Source organism: Apteryx mantelli, chromosome 3, assembly GCF_036417845.1.
Source record: "Apteryx mantelli isolate bAptMan1 chromosome 3, bAptMan1.hap1, whole genome shotgun sequence".
NCBI lineage: Eukaryota > Metazoa > Chordata > Aves > Apterygiformes > Apterygidae > Apteryx > Apteryx mantelli.
In genome coordinates, this window is record NC_089980.1 from 83055075 (window position 1) to 83072379 (window position 17305).

Below are 17305 nucleotides of genomic sequence, written 5' to 3' on the forward strand. Positions count from 1 at the left end.
TCTATTTTAACGTTGAACAAATCTGATTCTTTCTAAATAGTGTGGCTGCAGGCGTCCAATAAGTTCAACCTATTAAACTGAAATTTAACCCATGGTTACCATAAACAGTGCGTGTGTGTCAGGTGAGCAGCAATACTTGAAGGAGCTGGTCTGTTACAGTTAATTGGCAGTAAACATTTGCAAAATAAACTTCTCCTTTTATTCACAATAACTAGCTTCCCTGCGCTCAGAGCTAAACCATCAACATGCGGCAGCAATCGACCAGCTAAGGCGCAATCATCAGCAAGAGTTGGTAGCTGCCAGACTGGAACTTGAAAGGAGCATAGAACTTGGCAGACGACAGGTAGGAGGTTTTTCTGGTAACTTATTGTAAAACTGCATAATCAGTATTGGTTTTCTGTTAGCTGGAGGCAATAACTGTTATGAACATGCAAGGAGGAATTTAATCCTTCAGAGTCAGCCAGCACCAGCAGATTCTGCCTGCTTACCACTTAGGTAAACTTTCCTGCTTAGCTTTTTCTTCCTTCAGCAAAATTCTTCAGGAGTCTTATAAAATATCGCAGGTCAAGGCAGTTTCCTTTCAGGATTGCCCAGCCATCTCGGAGCATGCTGGCTTTCCTTGGGAGGGAAGTGCTGTTTCTCACAGAATTCTACTGGTTCTCAACTGCTAATAGGACTTAGAGAGAAACATTTTTTTTTCCTTTTAAGACAGGTGGTGTGGTTAAGAAGTGATTACTTAAAACCAAATGATTACTTCAAATTTAAAATCTCTTATTTTCAGGAGCTAAATTGGGAAAAATAAAATTAGCTTCTAAAGAAAGCAGAGAGGGAGACCTAACAGCTTTCAAATATTTCTTTTTCTTTTTTTAAAAATAATATTTCAAAAACCCAAAGGCAACATGGACTACCTTTGCTTTCAGAAGCAAACTGATTCTTTCACTTCTATCTTTCACTTTATGCAGAATCAGTTTTGCAAGTAGTAACTAAAAACTCAAAGCTTCATCTCTATTGAAAGGAAGCCAGACTCATGGAAATAAGAGGAGCAGAAAATTATTTCTTTATTTTTATATAGAAGAGGCTTTTCAGGACTGCTTTACAAATAGTCTGGTACCAAAGAGGTGTAATACTTTTAGAAGTATATTGATAAAGGAAATGGGTATAATTGAATACAGCCTTTATTATGTACACAAACAAAGAATATAGTAAAAGGTGACCCCACGTGATGGAGCAGCTCATCCTGGATGTCATCTCTAAGCATGTGGAGGATAAAAAGGTGATCAGGAGTAGTCAGCATGGATTCACCAAGGGGAAATCATGCTTATCCAACCTAATAGCCTTCTATGATGGAGCGACTGCCTGGGACATGAGGGGAGAGCAGAGGATGTTGTCTACCTTGACTTCAGCAAGGCTTTCGACACTGTCTCCCACAACATCCTCATAGGCAAGCTCAGGAAGTGTGGGCAGGATGAGTGGCCAGTGAGGTGGATTGAGAACTGGCTGAATGGCAGAGCTCAGAGGGTTTTGATCCGCGGTGCAGAGTCTAGTTGGAGGCCTGTAGCTAGCGGTGTCCCCCAGGGGTCAGTACTGGGTCCAGCCCTGTTTAACTTCTTCATCAATGACCTGGATGAAGGGACAGAGTGCACCCTCAGCAAGTTTGCTGATGATACAAAACTGGGAGCAGTGGCTGATACGCCAGAGGGCTGTGCTGCCATTCAGAGAGACCTGGACAGGCTGGAGAGGTGGGCGGAGAGGGACCTCCTGAAGTTCAACAAAGGCAAGTGCAGGGTCCTGCACCTGGGGAGGAATAACCCCATGCACCAGTACAGGTTGGGGGTTGACCTGCTGGAAAGCAGCTCTGCGGAGAAGGACCTGGGAGTGCTGGTGGACACCAAGTTAAGCATGAGGCAGCAATGTGCCCTTGTGGCCAAGAAGGCCAATGGTATCCTGGGGTGCATCAGGAAGAGTGTTGCCAGCAGGTCGAGGGAGGTGATTCTCCCCCTCTACTCAGCCCTGGTGAGGCCCCATCTGGAGTACTGTGTCCAGTTCTGGGCTCCCCAGTACAAGAGGGATGTGGCGCTACTGGAGCAAGTCCAGCAAAGGGCTACAAAGATGATTAGGGGACTGGAGCATCTCTCTGATGAGGAAAGACTGAGAGAGCTGGGCCTGTTCAGCCAGGAGAAGAGAAGGCTGAGAGGGGATCTTATCAATGTATACAAATATCTAAAGGAAGGGTGTCAAGAGGATGGAGCCAGACTGTTTTCAGTGGTGCCCAGCGACAGGACAAGAGGCAACGGGCACAAACCGAAACACGGGAAGTTCCATCTGAATATGAGGAAAAATGTCTTTACTGTGAGGGTGACAGAGCACTGGAACAGGTTGCCCAGAGAGGTTGTGGAGTCTCCTTCTCTGGAGATATTCAAAACCCGCCTGGACAGGATCCTGTGCAATGTGCTCTAGGTGACCCTGCTTGAGCAGAGGGGTTGGACTAGATGATCTCCAGAGGTCCCTTCCAACCTCAACCATTCTGTGATTCTGCGACTGATGACATTGCTTACATTTGAGCAATTTTACAACTATTTGCTCTTCTGACATTTCCCAGACAGTTAGAATCATCATTCCAAAATGAAGGATCATTTCATGCAACTGCTGACCCAGTGACAGGTACCAGCCATAGTAAAATTCGCTGGAAAGTGGATCCATCCATGAATCCATGTGACCAGGGTCCATCACAGAGGATGCCAAGTACTTCCATAATAATCCAACTTGGATTCGTGACTTGTCTCTGCAGTGCAGCAGGAGTATAAATAAAAAATGATCAAGTGACAAAGGTTTGAGGAGGTTCAACTTGCTTTTAAAAAAAAAAAAAAAAAAAAAAGAAGGTACTCTCCTGCTTCTCTATGATCTTGAATTATGCATTGCTTAATACTAGTCACCTGTGACACTGACATTACCTTAAGTATAGGCCTTTCTGTCAAAATTCCCTTACAGCATGGAGCAATTTTGAGGAAAATGGCTAATGCAGCCTTTTTGAATGACAATAAATATCTGTGAAGCAACAGCCAGATAGATGTGACAGGCCGTGGATGTGATGACAGCCATGGATGTGACAGACAGGAATGCTCAAGGCATTGGGAATCCTTAGGGCACCCAAAATCAGAAATCTGTACCTTTTGAAGGAGTTATTTTATGAACAGTTAAAGGGAGAACATAATGAACTCTTTAAGGCTCAAAGGCTTCTTTGGGATTTATATAACAGTCCCATATAACAAACCAAGCCTTCAATTCCGGTTGATAAAATTGATGCAGTCCTTATTGCTTCATCAACTGGAGCATCATGCCAAGGAAAAACTTTGTTTTCCAGCTTTTTTCTTCTTCAGCATTCTCTCTTGTAATTTAACTCCATCCACCAGTTTGCCCTGCCATGACACTAAAGATGAAAGTGCTGAAGATCTTTAGCCATGATTTATGTGTATTCTGTATACAGTATTTTTGAAGGATATTTTAGGAAATGTAATATGAACTTACTAACATCAACACTTAGGTTGCTGCTTCTAACATTTCAACACCAATTCCCACATCAACACTTATTTTTATTCAAACTGATAGAACCTTTCTAGTAGGTGTCAACACCAGCTCCACAAGGACAGCAGTGGGGCTGGGTGTTGCCTCTCCTTTTATTAAACAATCGGAATTACTGCAAAAATTACAAAAATACTATCCATCTGGAAAATGGAGAGCACTCAGATTGACATAGTACTGTCCAGATCAAAGAAAAATTGGTCTTTCTCTTTGTAAGATATGTATCTGGTTTACTGTGCAGAACGAAGTATATCCAGTGAATGAAGCACTGTCATTTCCTGTTAAAGTTTGTGTAGTTTGTTACATATTCCTTTTTGCCTCGAACACAATGATACCTTTTATATTCTCTCACAAATTGAATTTGTTACATAACTTTGATTTCTTCATTATTTGTATTTCCACACAATAAAAAATAAAGTCTCTCGGTTTTGATTATAATTTGTGTCTACATCCAAAAACTGAAAAAAAATTGTCAAATGAATAGAAAATTCTACTTGGTTACTATCTTTCAACAGCAAGTACTATGCTTCTGAGAGACAACTTTATTAAAATATTTTTTGCTGCTACTGCTTATATCATAGGAGAAAGAATTTTTATGCCGAATATCAGATCTGCAAGATGAACTAAGACACCGAGACCATCATATAGCTGAACTGGATAAAGAGATTCTGCATCTTCATGAGAATATAAGTGCACTGACCAAGGAACTAGAGTTTAAAGGGAAAGAAGTTCTTAGAATACGCAGTGAATCCAACCAACAGATCAGGTATGATTTTTTTTCTACTCTAAGCTTAAATGTTCTCTCATGTATTGTTTTGCTTAAGATATTTTACCATTTGTGGCTTTCAGTTTAAGCTCTTAATCAAGTGGTGTTATATATCGCTTAATCTTCTTTAGAAAAAGCGATGTCCATTACTAGTAAAGTTAGTGAATATTGCCATACAATTAAGCTGCATTTCAATAACATATTTTGGCTTATTTTAGTTACAGTCCTCTCAAGTGGTTTTTAAAAATTCATTATGTTTGTTTATTTTAAAAAGCATTAAAGGAGCAGTGTTTTCTATGAAATAAGCTAGAAGATTAGAGGGGACAGTAAGTAGTAGGTTTTGATGATTCAGTAATTCCTTTCTGTATTGTCTGATATTGCATAACAGTCAGTAAAAGCCTGGCAGAAAATCATGATGAAGAAACAGTCTGATTTTAGAATAACTCTTTTCTCAACGAAAATAAATTAAACAGGATGCATGAGCAAGATTTAAGCAAGAAACATGAGAAAGAGCTGGATGTCTTGACAGCAGATCACATCAGAGAGAAACAAAGCATGCTGGCAGATTTTAATAAGACCCAAGAGCTGCTCAAGGAAATTAATTCAGCTTTACAAATTTCGTAAGTTTTATTGCATAAAAAAGTTCATATATAGCTGCATTTCAGTGAATAATAGTTTATTCTGGTGCCCATGAATTACCAAAAATATTGCAGAGATATAGATATGCAAAAACCTCACTCAAATATGGGACCTAGTCTTGCATTCTTTGGACAACACAGCTCCTGGAAGCTTCAGGGGGATTTACCAAGATAAATTATTATGGATTTGACACTAAAAAATTTCAAGTAGAAAAAATATTAAATCTGTGCAATTTTTAGAAACTTTGAGAAAGCATGATTTCAAATGTTTTTCCTCAAACAATTTATCCTTTTTGAGAACACAAAAGTTTCTTCAGTAAGTTTATAAATAGTACACTACCTATTATAAAAGTGGCTGATTATACCAAGTGAACTGAGTGGTACAAACATTTTCAGATTTGCTGACATAAGAAAAATTAAAAACTTCTACCGGTATTCTCAGTAAGTGTCTGAAATTAATTGTAAGGGCATACCAATAGCAGAATGCTTACAGTGCCTCTGAGTCAAAATGCCACCTGGGGTTAGACCACCTCTGGGCAGAAGTGCAGTAGTGGTATGTTGTTCAGCCAGTGTTTTCCTATCTTCCACATACTTCTTTCTTAACCCTGTTTACGACGTAACCCACTCAGAGTTTCCTGACAGAGTCTTCGCGAAGGGATTTGTATTGGCAGCGTAAAATATTTATGGCAGAGAAAAGAATTGGTTGCAAGTGTATGATACATAACTTTTCTGAGTAAATATCAATTCTTAATGGACAATAAATCACAAATGTCCTCATAGGACTTAGGATTCTTGACAGCATCTAATTTTGTCTTAAAAATATGAGCACCCAAAAATTCTTTTTAGGTAAGATGAGTATAAAATTCTAGTTCGTATTGCTTTGTACTCATCCACATACACACTCTTGTGCCATGATAAATGGTGGTAACTTGCCATTCAGTAAGTCAGGTGTAAACTACCTCCTGTTTACTGCATTTATCTTGTATGAATAACAGGTCTATGGGCAGCCCCCACAAATAGGTGCTGGAACTGTATACCCTAACTTTTACCCTAAGCTGTTTGTTTTTCCATGTCCTGAAATGCTCTGAGTTTGCTTCCTATACTTGGTTCTTGCTCAGCTTGGAGCTGCAGGGAAGTAGCTCTAATATCAGTGGTGTCAGGGCAGCAAACAGATCCATGCCCTGTGCCTTGACCCTGCTTCCAGTATGTTATCTCTACTTACATTGCAGCAATGAGCTGTCAAAGGAGGAAACTATGTTGAAAAAAGGAGTGTTCTATGCAAACATTTCTTTGCTAACAATTTCCAGTGTCTGCATTACCTAAAACATGGCCTTGTGAACTTGTATGAAATGGAGAATCTAGGTCATAGTAATTTAGAGCGGGTATCATTAATTAGGTTCTCCAACTAGATTCTTTAAATTACATATTATCTCTTTGAAACAGAGAAAACAGTTCTCTGACATATCTGAAAATAAAATGACAGCTGTGCATAACTGTCTCTGGGGATTTGTATACAATAGCTTAATCCAGCATAAAATGTATACACAAAATTAAGCCAGCTGAGCATATTTATATTCTGCTGAGTCAAACACTTTTTCTGCAAATAAAAACAGTCATGTTGTTCATATTCATAATGTTTTATATAAATACATTATATAATCTCCTCAAGTTATACACAGGTTATTTGAAGGTTATAAATAATTTAATATGCACTGTTTTCTCAAGTGCAACACAAAGTCAAAATTACACAGCTGCTTCTGAAGAGAAAATACTTCTTTAACATCAGAAATGGTGTCTGCTTCAGGATGTCTTATGGAATTAAGTTTGAGTTGACTAGACACCTTAGATTTATAGGGTTTTTTTCAGTTTTTTTTTCTAAGCTTTTTAAATTTCCTATTCTGAAACTTAGTATGCTAATCTACATGAAGGCTGAATACGGTAGACAAGTACTTCAGTAGTTTCCTTTTGAACAATATTTAGCATTATGAGTGTTATGTTTTAGAGACAAACAGTCATTTGGAACTGTCTTTTGTCTTCAAAACTTGTTTCTTTGTGAAGAAACAACAAGGAGCTGTATGCTGTTACTTCTGCATTTCCTATCTCTGTTGGCTTATTTCAGTTCTCTCCTTTAATGCTTTCCTACCAAGCATTTCAAATATCCTCATATTATTTCAAGTGTTTCTCAATTGTTACTTTCCTCTTAATCCCAATATTCTAATATCTGGGTGTTTATTGCTTTTCTTTTACAGCTTATTCCTTTATTTCCATCTCTAATGGTACTAAGTTGATTTGCGGAGAGGAATTAGCTACATATTAGTCTTCACTATTCTTGGATATCTGTGTCTCACTATGCTCCTCATGAGCTGAGGAAGATGGTGCCAGCCTTGTCTGTCTGTCCTGTTTCTCCAGTATCACAAGCATGCATCTTCATTCAGTGTAGATATCTATTAAATAAAATGATACTGCTTTGCTCATTCAGCAATTCAGTTGCCAGCTTTTCAAAATTTATATGAATATTAAATACAATACAATGTAGGCCCTGCATTATACATAAGAATCCGTGTTGTCTACATATTCTGTAATTCTATTGTCCATATTTTTTTTTAATTTCGAGTGCCTTATTTTCAGTCTGGCTTCCAAGAGGCCTTTTTTCCAAACACCTAGTACTGCATGCATGGAAAGGATATTAAGGTTTTAGAATTTTGTCCAGATTATTATTTTCTGTAGTAAAGAAACCGTTTTTACTGAATTTTTAACTAAAGCTGAATGATAATAACATTGAAATTTTACTTTGAAGTGAAATGCAAGTTGTTTCTATTTTTACTCCTTGAACTGTCTTTTGTACTAATCAAAGATCTGACTTTATTCACTCATCATTTAATACTGGATCAGGCTAAAAGGACTATTTTTCTTTCCTATAAAGTTTAGAAGAAATGGAAGAAAAATATAAAACCAGAGAATCAAGACCAGAAGATTTGCAGCTTATCTCAGAGCTGAAAGACCTAATTGCAGAGAGGGACCAACTCATAAAGAAATTGATTGTAAGGCTTTTTATGCTCTTTTGGTTTAGTATCTTGACAGATATAAATGTTAATCTAATTCAGAGCGTTTAAAATGTATTTAAAGTACCAATTCTGCTAGCATATCCTCATATGCTTTCACATTTTAGTCCTGTGGATTCGGTGACTTATAATAGTAAAATTAATTAGATGCAGAGGTTTTCTCGCAAAATCAAACATAATACATTATTACAAATATATGTTAAAATATCAGTTAAAAAAAATTGCAGTATGATCTTTACCAGATGTATCCTATCTGCAATCCTGGAATAAGAAGTAAGCCATGCAAGCCACATAAGAAATAGTCTGTTCTAGGAGGTTTCTAAGAAGGTTTCAAATTTCCTGATGCATTGAGCTTCCCAAACTCAGACCCCAAGCAGCCTGACAGATTAGTCTGATTAGTTATTTATTCAGAACCAAGTAGGAATGAGGAAGCTCAAATTAATTGAAGATTAGAAGTTAACTATACTGAATCTTTCCCAATGCATAATCCATTAGTCTATGCTCATTCTCAAGGGTAAAACATACAACAGAACTGCAGAAATAGAAATGATTTAGTATTACATATAATATAAAACATATTAAATATGAAGCAATTGATAGAAATTTAGGTTTCTTTAAAATGTAAAATGTAAAACATCAAATTTATTTCAAATCATTTTATAGATAGATTTGGCCACTAACTAATTGAAAATGCATAAAAAGAAGTTTCTATTTGTTCTTCTTTTAGGAGGACAAAAAGTTCTATCAGCTGGAACTAGTTAACAGGGAGACTAACTACAACAAAGTGTTTAATGCAAGCCCTAATGTTGGTGTTATTAATCCGTTGGTGAAGGTATGTTCCATGGACTTCATTGCTAAAGTGAAGAAAAAGAAATCTAACTTAGAATATAATAAAAAGAAGAAATATATGTATGTATGTGTGTGTGTACATATATCACTCACTCTTTATTTAAAGAAACGTTCAAAACAAGGAGCATAGTTTATTATTTGTCTCTTTGTGTAGATGTGTTTGTTTCTATTATGTTGTTTAGGGATCCACTGATATTGTTGCCCTAGTTTGCTAGGCACGGATGACACAAAACTAAAATCTGGGTAGAAAAGTGAAAGACAGGCTACAGAAGGCAGGGTTGTAGCATATAAATAGAGAACAGTAAAATCTGTAAGCACTATTTTGTTTTCATCATTTTTCTTGGTTACTTTGGAAAGTGGAAGGGCAATTTTATTTTTCAGGTGGTGCTTAGTATGGAAGACCATTAGAAAAACTGAAGGGGAGGGGACGCTTTAAAAAAAAAAAAAGGAATAAGGGTAAAAGAGGAAGGGAAAGACTATGAGAAGGGCATGGAATGAGACTGAATGGAGAAAGATGGAGTGATAATGGAGGATTGGAGTGACAAACCAGACATGGACTGTGAGGGTAGCAGGAGATAAAAGCAGGCCTTCGGCCTTCTCAGTAAATGTCTAGTCCTATATGAGTGAAAACACTTAGTAGCAGCCTTTTCCAATTTGCTCCACCCTGGTGAACAGCAGCCAGTGAAGGCTACTGTACAAAAAGGCATGGTACCCTCTCTGTCACTTCAAAAGCCAGCAGCGTTCCTACAGGAGGAACCCAGAGAGTCATGCAGTAGGCTATCTGTACTCCATTTCTTTTCACCACTTCAGCAGTAAGAATGAGTCCTTTAACATGTAATGCATGAGTTTAGTAACTCCTAGGCTGTTACACCTGCATGAAAAGGGAAGAGATTTTTCCCAGCAGTAGAGGTAGAATAGTGTGGGAAGGTGCTGAAGCAGGAGGTAATCCAAAGGGCACAGTGTAAGCAGCTGAGATGACCTAGAGCTTCGGTTATCAAGATTAACATGGGTTGAGAGGCCCCCATTGGCTTGGAGATAAACAGCTCACACAGATCTCGGAGAATAGTTGGACTCAAAACATCCTTTATGCATTTGAGAAGTTGGTAACACTGAAAATCCAGTCAAGATTCAGTTCAGTATCAATGCCTAAGTTTAGACATCTGCATGACAGTGTCCACATGTGCACTGTGTATCTGAGCATCCATTACAGTTAAGGGATATCTAATTAATTGTCAATGAAGCTTAGAGCATGGTTGACTTGAGCAGCCACTAGGTGTCTAGTTTAGGGTGAGGTGAATCGCTCCTGAGTTCTCTTGGTTGTATTGATCATATCTCCATCAGTTATGCAGATTATATGTAGATGCTCAAATTGCCACAGGTAGAGACAAGTTTGGGGTGAGTTTAAAAAAATCAAGGCTTACAAAAGAAAGCAATATAATCTTGCATAATTCAGGGTTCTTTGACATTGCAATAATTTTACCTAGGATCCAGCTGTTTGGTTAGCAAGTAAGCAATTGGATCTGAACAAGTAACATGTCTCTGTATAAAAGGAGGTCTGGCTAAGTTACTTAATAGATCAGGCTGTGTTATTTATTTATCTATGCCTTATTATGGTTTCATGTCAGGTCAGGCATTGAATACACAAATTCTGCTGCAAATTGTCAGCACTCTTCTACATTTTCCAGGAGCCCAGCAGCTCTGACAAGCTCATCTGCTGATGCCTCATACATAACTGCATAGCAAGCTTAGCTTGGGCCCAGCAGAGACAATATCAGGACTGCCAGATACAATTTGAATGCTTTGTCTTTATGTGATACAGATTGTTTCAAAATTTTGGAAGTTTGTCTGGACCACTCATTTTGAAAACTATGAAATTTAGCTGTCAAGTGCATCAGCTTGTGTTTTGCGTGAAATCTGAAGCATTTGTAAGAATTACTTTAGCATCAGATTTCCACAGTGATAATTCATTTATTTTTATCATATGTTTCTATCACTTAAAATTGTTAAGATTTTAATACTGTCTTGTATGCCAAAACATTTTGATCTCATTTCATGAATTGTGGACTATGTTACTTTATTTTGTCAAAGCACATACTGTGTTATTGGAGAATGAGTTACAAAGAAAGTGAAAATCTCATTCTTTTTGCTTTTTTGTAATAAGAAAAAGACAGAAATTATGAGTTACTGCGGGCTTTGCATATTAGCACATAATTAGAACCATTGTGGTATATATTAAAGCTTCTCAAATTTGTGCAATGGATCTGTTTAGTATTATATTATTAGATCTCAAGTTTCATAATACTTTGCATGAATTTCATGGAAACTACACATATAATTCTGTCTCTCCAGATTTGACTTCTTCAGAAGCGTAGATTGTTTTATATAGAATAAGATATAAACTGTAATATTTTTCTAAGTGTTTATATGGATAGTACATTCAGGAAAATTTGGAATGCTTGAGAATAACTTTCCAGAAATAAGCCACCTATGAAGTACACAGTTTTAATTACAGTGTATATTACCTGATGTGTTTTACATGCTTGGTTACTTCTACTAAACTATTTTCTCACTGTGATGTTATTTCTTGCTTATTCAGCTTGAAGAAGTAAAGTGTATGGGAAGATCCTATTTTAATCCTTTGCAGCTAATGACTTTTTTCTATTACAACTTTGTGTTAAATTGTTGGTTTTATTTTGCTAAAAACAAATGCATGTACCACTGTGGCTATGTTAGCAGCATTTGCATGTGCCAGCCCTGGAGAGATTAGGCACTGAAATCAAAGCTAGCAGATAGCTCAGTGGCAGAGAGTACAGACAGTAGGACTCCGTGTCCATCTTCGATTGAACTGTTGCCCACCCTTGAACCAGAGCAGCTCTTCTCTTTCAAATGCAATTCTGCTTGGAAATTATTATATAAAAACAACATGACATTTGACTTGTCTTTCATTTTCTTTGATTCAAATTTAAATGATTTATAAATTCTTAGCAGTTTCTTTCTAATTGCTTTGTTAGGGTTTTATGTGTGTAATTGAAGGAAAGCATTTATTATATACTCAGTTAATATACAGTTCATGAGAATATATGAATCCAGTTTTATTTTGGGAAATGGAGATTTTTTTTTAATAATTGTACATGGGATATTCAGTAGAAACCACAAAATACACATGGCAGTCCATAATAAGGCTATTGAAGAACTAGAGAATTATTTGAATCATCCTTCCACCCTAAAATATCTATGCCAGTGGAGAGGATAAGTACTCATTTCTTCGTATGATGTGTTATGGATAGTAAAACAGTAATATCAGAATAATTCTTCAGTATTTTTGAGTCCCACGGTATACTGTCAGTAGGAGTATGGAGAGTATTAAAAAAAGAAAAAGTTCAGTTGTGCCATCTGGTGTCTAGAAGTATTAGCTGTAGTAGAGTTAGAAGTCTGGCCTTTTTTCTTCTGTGTGCAGGAAACTGAACTATGGTATAAGATTCTTTTTATCTTTAACATTATTGCTATAACGTTTGCTAACTAGAAGGGCATCGTTGCTTTAAGAAGAGAAATGTAGTTGGTTTTCTAGGTTCCGTGTTTCACTTATCAAAATGTGCTTAAGTAACGAGGTGAAACATATTGGAGAGATTTACTTTTTTCTTCACTGAAATTTGCTGTAATTACATTTGACAGGAGAGCTGTGTCATTAATACTAAGAAAGAATTTAAGTAAAAATGAAAAGTTTAACAGACTGAATGATAATTTTGTTGAAAACTTGCTATCTCCAATGTCTTAGAATAGAGCAAGATTTTATACTGGAAAATCTTTTAAAATTATACACTCATTGATTATTAAACTAGTTCTTAATTTAATCACCTTCTCAGACATTTGATTTTTCTGTGAAAATTTGTGCTGCTCAGTTCTGCTTGAAGCAAATAGTAAAAGTATAAATAGAAAAATATCCCACTCCGTCTCAGTTGCTCCCCTTCCAAAAGATGAAAACAACCACCAACAAAACTTTAAATCTGAAAATCTCCTCAGCTGTCTTGGTGGAAGGAGCCTTCCTTACATTTGTTATTTTTAATGCAGCAAAAGAAGAAGAACGATAAATCGACAAACAGGTTTGTGAGTGTCCCCAATCTAAGTGCTCTGGAATCTAGCGGAGTGGGCAATGGACATCCTAACCGCCTGGACCCCATTCCTAACTCACCCATCCACGATATTGAGTTCAACAGCAGCAAACCACTACCACAGCCAATACCACCCAAAGAGCCCAAGACGTTTTTGAGGTGAGCACTGCCTCACCAATCTTTTTTTGTTTTCTTAACTCAGAAAAATTTTGCATTCCTATTTAGCTGAATCCCACTTATTTATGAACCTTTCTGAAATACAAATACTATTATGAAATTTTTAATTTTTACACTATACTTGTAACCTCTTTACAGTATTCCTTTTTATCATAGACCTTGTTGAAATGTGAAGTCTTCTCTCACTTTTCATAAGTCTTGAATACTCAACTTTGAAAAACTCTGTAGATACCTTAATTTAATTCATGTGCTTCCAATTGTTTACATATATGAACAATTGTTTTAAATGTTTGTTACTGATTGTCATTTAAGAACTGATACTAGCACAGGATTTCTTTTATTCAGTATTGTGTGATAATGGTTTTTATGTAAGAAAACTATTTTCTGTGCTACATGAATGAATTTTGTGTTTCCCCTTTCTTTACCTATATCAAATTGTTTCATAAGCATAGCTTTACCACAAAAACAAGAAATGTGCATGCTTGGATATTTAATGCTGAGCTTCCAATAATTAAAATCAGCATTAAAGTCTCAGTTAATTTTCTCAGGGATTGGTGTAGTGAATTGAATTATTAACTTTAGAAAGTATTTACGAGAGAGGATTTAAATATTTTGGCTTTATGTGCCTACATATTGAATGCACTGAAGAAATGCTATGCTCTGTATTTAGTAGGTACTGGTATCTTACCTCTAAGTTGGCAATTTAAAGTAATTTGTAATTACCAGTTCCACAGTTGGTTGCTTATCCGCTCATCTGGTTTAGATGTGAAAGGCCACATACCTAGCGACTGCTAATTTTAAAGGGAAACAAGTAGTAGAATATAAAATAGATAAATAAAAATAGTCTATTTCAACTAAACAATCTTTTGTTAAATATATTGTGTTGCTTATTTTTTCCTTTGCATGTGACGTGCATGAGTGTGTTCCAATACCTGTAACATGCATGTGCATGAACTCATGAACTGTGATGCTGGAATTTCCATTCCAAATTGTTTTGTGCCTTGTATTATCCAGTAATACAGTAGGGATTATTTTATTACTGATTTTTATTGACAAAGGAACTTAGTTGTGTCATTAAATTTAATTTAAACTTCAGTATTTTCTCTTGCTATATCATGAGAATTGGGAGTGCTCAAGGGGGAAAAAATCTTGTTTGCAGTGCACGAGTTTCTTTTTTCCTGGTCTATTAATATATTTTAAATGTGTGCATGAAACAATGCAAGTGATATTTCAGTGTGATTAGTGTAAAGTATTAAAATAGTGTGTATTTTTGTTCAGTTGCCAACCAGTCTTGTGAGCACATGTCTAAGAGTATGATGCTTGCATCATATTTCTGAAAATTAACTTTACCACAGGAAAAGGATGCTAAAAGAGGACCTTCTACAGTCACGCTTTTCCAAGAAAACTTTTTATTCTCCCCAAAAACTTATAGCTGTTAATGAGATTTTTAAATAAGGTTTCCCAAAATATTATTTGCCCACCTGGTAATGTGGCTTCCAGACTGGCCTGTCTGTGCTGCTGATGCTCTCCAATGGAGTGGATGATCACAGATTCTGTAGGGGGACATTAAACCATATCCTAAGGCACATTGATAATTAATCCATGGAAAAATAGACTGTGTTCTTTACTGTATTCTCTGTGATTTCTTCTCCTTAACTTTCGCACTCTTTATTTAGATGTGGGTTACATTTTTTTTCTTTCTATGAATTTAGCCCTCCTCAGACTGAAGCTTCACCAGTGGCTTCACCAGATCCACAGCGCCAGGAGTGGTTTGCCCGATACTTCACATTCTGAGAGATGATTTGTTTTTGTGGCACAGCGTGGTGTGGACTTTTTATAAGAGCATGACCTTAAGTAAACCCTTATGTGAACAAGCTTTCCTGTAATTTGTCAAACACTGTGAATGAGAAAGTATTTGTCTTTCTGATTTGAAAATGCACTGTATTTCACGTGATATTTGTTGGAATCACTTGACATGGTACTGTATAATGTGTGTAATTATAACTATTATTTTTATTTAAAATGGAAGAATCTTTAAACTTTGTAATTACCACGTAATAAATTTTGGTAGAACAAACATAATGCTTTCCCCCTTTTTCCTATGAATATGTGTTTTCTTTCATTTCAGGTAAGGCTTCCCCCCCCAAAAAAAATTAATATAATTGCATGGTTATTATAAATATGATTAAAATTGTAAAAGGAAAAAAAGCATATAATATATTTCTCTCTCCAATTAGGACAGGATATATTTATTCCATCCCAATTCTACTCTGTTACTTTGTAGCACTGTAAAAGCTGACCTCTTTCTAACAATTAGAAGGAAGCATGTGAAGTAAATCAAGACTAGTATAGCTGCTAGCCTTCAGAGCTGAGTGATTTTGACAAGAGCTAACAAAAAGGAAAATGTTCATTGGGAGGTTGTGACTTCTTACCTACTGCTCATCAGCCTTTGCCCTCTAGTTATAACTTAACATTTTAACCTTGAATTTAACCAGAAGCTGTTCTCACAAATTATGTATTTATTTTATGAATACCAACAAAGACAAATGCTTGGAAAACCTGGAATACTGTGCTAAGTATCTCTGCATAAATCAAGACTCCAGATTTTGATCTTACTGTCCTGCTTTGGATAAAATTCATGCCTGAAATGCAAAAACAAACAGAAAAAACTTTATCCATTCATGTACACTACAAGATATAGATCTTTCATTAAAACTTACTTACAGTCCGTTGTCTATATTAAAGTTTTTTTCTTCTCCTGAAACTAATCTGTGAACCACATGCTTTTTTCAGCTAGCGAGCATGATTCTCCAGTCTACACATTTTATGATGCCAGTGTTACTCCAGAAATTTAAGGCAGCATATAGAAAAATAAAGCCTACTGTCTTTAATATTTATATTTTTTCATTCAAAGATTACCACAAAGTAACTCACACTGGTAGTCTCAGGGAGAAAATTGTCTCTTTGTTTTATGAATGTATTTTTAAGCTGAATCTCTTATATTTTAAAAGCAGCAAAAATTGTTTGAGCTATTATTTGAATAAGGTTTTAGTTGGCATATACAAAGATATTGAACCTTATTATTTCTTCTGAAGCCCTAACTATAGCCTTTTTCCCCATATGCACAGAGGTAAATACCCAAATGAAGATACTTGCTAATTAAAATGAGTTTTATATGTAGTATATGTATAAATGAAAAATTTGTATGTTTTCATATAAACAATATAAAATATTCTAAATGAACATTTTAAAACTTATATCTTGTAATTCAGCTTGAAAACTCCATTGAAAGCTGTATTCTGGTGATGTTGACATGGATTAAGGATGTATACACCAGATTTTCTGTACTTGGTGGACTCAAATATAGATATATGCAACTTTTTAATTTTAGAAGAAAGCCATATTAGGCAAAATGACAGATTTCTTGGCTGTTACCCAAATAAAATACACTAGATCATTTTGTTACAATGTTCTGAAGTGAGTCTTGTGTATTTTTTTCTTGCATGCTCTGGAAGTTATTTAACAGACTCAGCTTTTCTCCTTCCTCTACTTCCTTTATTTGCACATCTTTATGTATGTAATTAATAGCTCTAAACAGCAAGTAAGAGTCAATAATATTTGCATTCAGTTTTCTTGTTCATATATTTTTAAAGACTTCAGTAAGTTGTGTACACACTAGTTGTTGCTAGTGGGCATTGGTCTTGTGAAAGGGAGGAGGAGGTTAGGAAACATTGCGCTCCATGTCTGTCAAACTCGGCAGCCATTGCAGTATCAAATCAGTCTTTTATATAAAAAAAAAACAAAACAAAACACAAAACCAAACTGAATACACTAGCAAAAACAGTTTCTATAAAATGGCATTGAGAACTCTGTAAAATATATTCCTAAAAAATGTGACTGATGTAATCATTTTGGATTAATATAGGAATTTGCATTATCCCATGATACCCTTACATTCCTGTTTTTGCAGTATCTTATGTTTTAGAAAAAGCTAAAAGTGTGCATAGCCATGAGTCCAATTCTGCAAAGTCTCAACTCACAAATGTTGTCTTTCCTTTTGATGTTTCATTATATAAAACTTCTAGTAGTTTAATAGACAGCTCTGAATAAGGAGGTGCCGAATTA

General features: G+C 35.9%; 1 protein-coding gene and 1 long non-coding RNA gene across 3 annotated transcripts in view; one reads left to right on the plus strand and one right to left on the minus strand.

The window, feature by feature from the left end:
- Window positions 1–16627, plus strand: part of FAM184A (family with sequence similarity 184 member A) — an 87130-nt gene extending 70503 nt beyond the window's left edge. Inside the window, exons 12-18 of the mRNA XM_067293798.1 lie at window positions 216–343; window positions 4161–4345; window positions 4819–4965; window positions 7907–8024; window positions 8773–8877; window positions 12963–13162; window positions 14893–16627. Of these exons, the coding sequence (XP_067149899.1) occupies window positions 216–343; window positions 4161–4345; window positions 4819–4965; window positions 7907–8024; window positions 8773–8877; window positions 12963–13162; window positions 14893–14974 (965 nt within the window). The 3' untranslated portion in view covers window positions 14975–16627. The remainder of the gene's footprint in view (window positions 1–215; window positions 344–4160; window positions 4346–4818; window positions 4966–7906; window positions 8025–8772; window positions 8878–12962; window positions 13163–14892) is intronic.
- Window positions 1–17305, minus strand: part of LOC106497987 (uncharacterized) — a 29563-nt gene that overhangs the window by 4575 nt on the left and 7683 nt on the right. For both annotated transcript variants that reach the window (XR_010883764.1, XR_001294877.1), the window contains one exon: window positions 14662–14733. This is a non-coding gene — a long non-coding RNA (uncharacterized lncRNA). The remainder of the gene's footprint in view (window positions 1–14661; window positions 14734–17305) is intronic.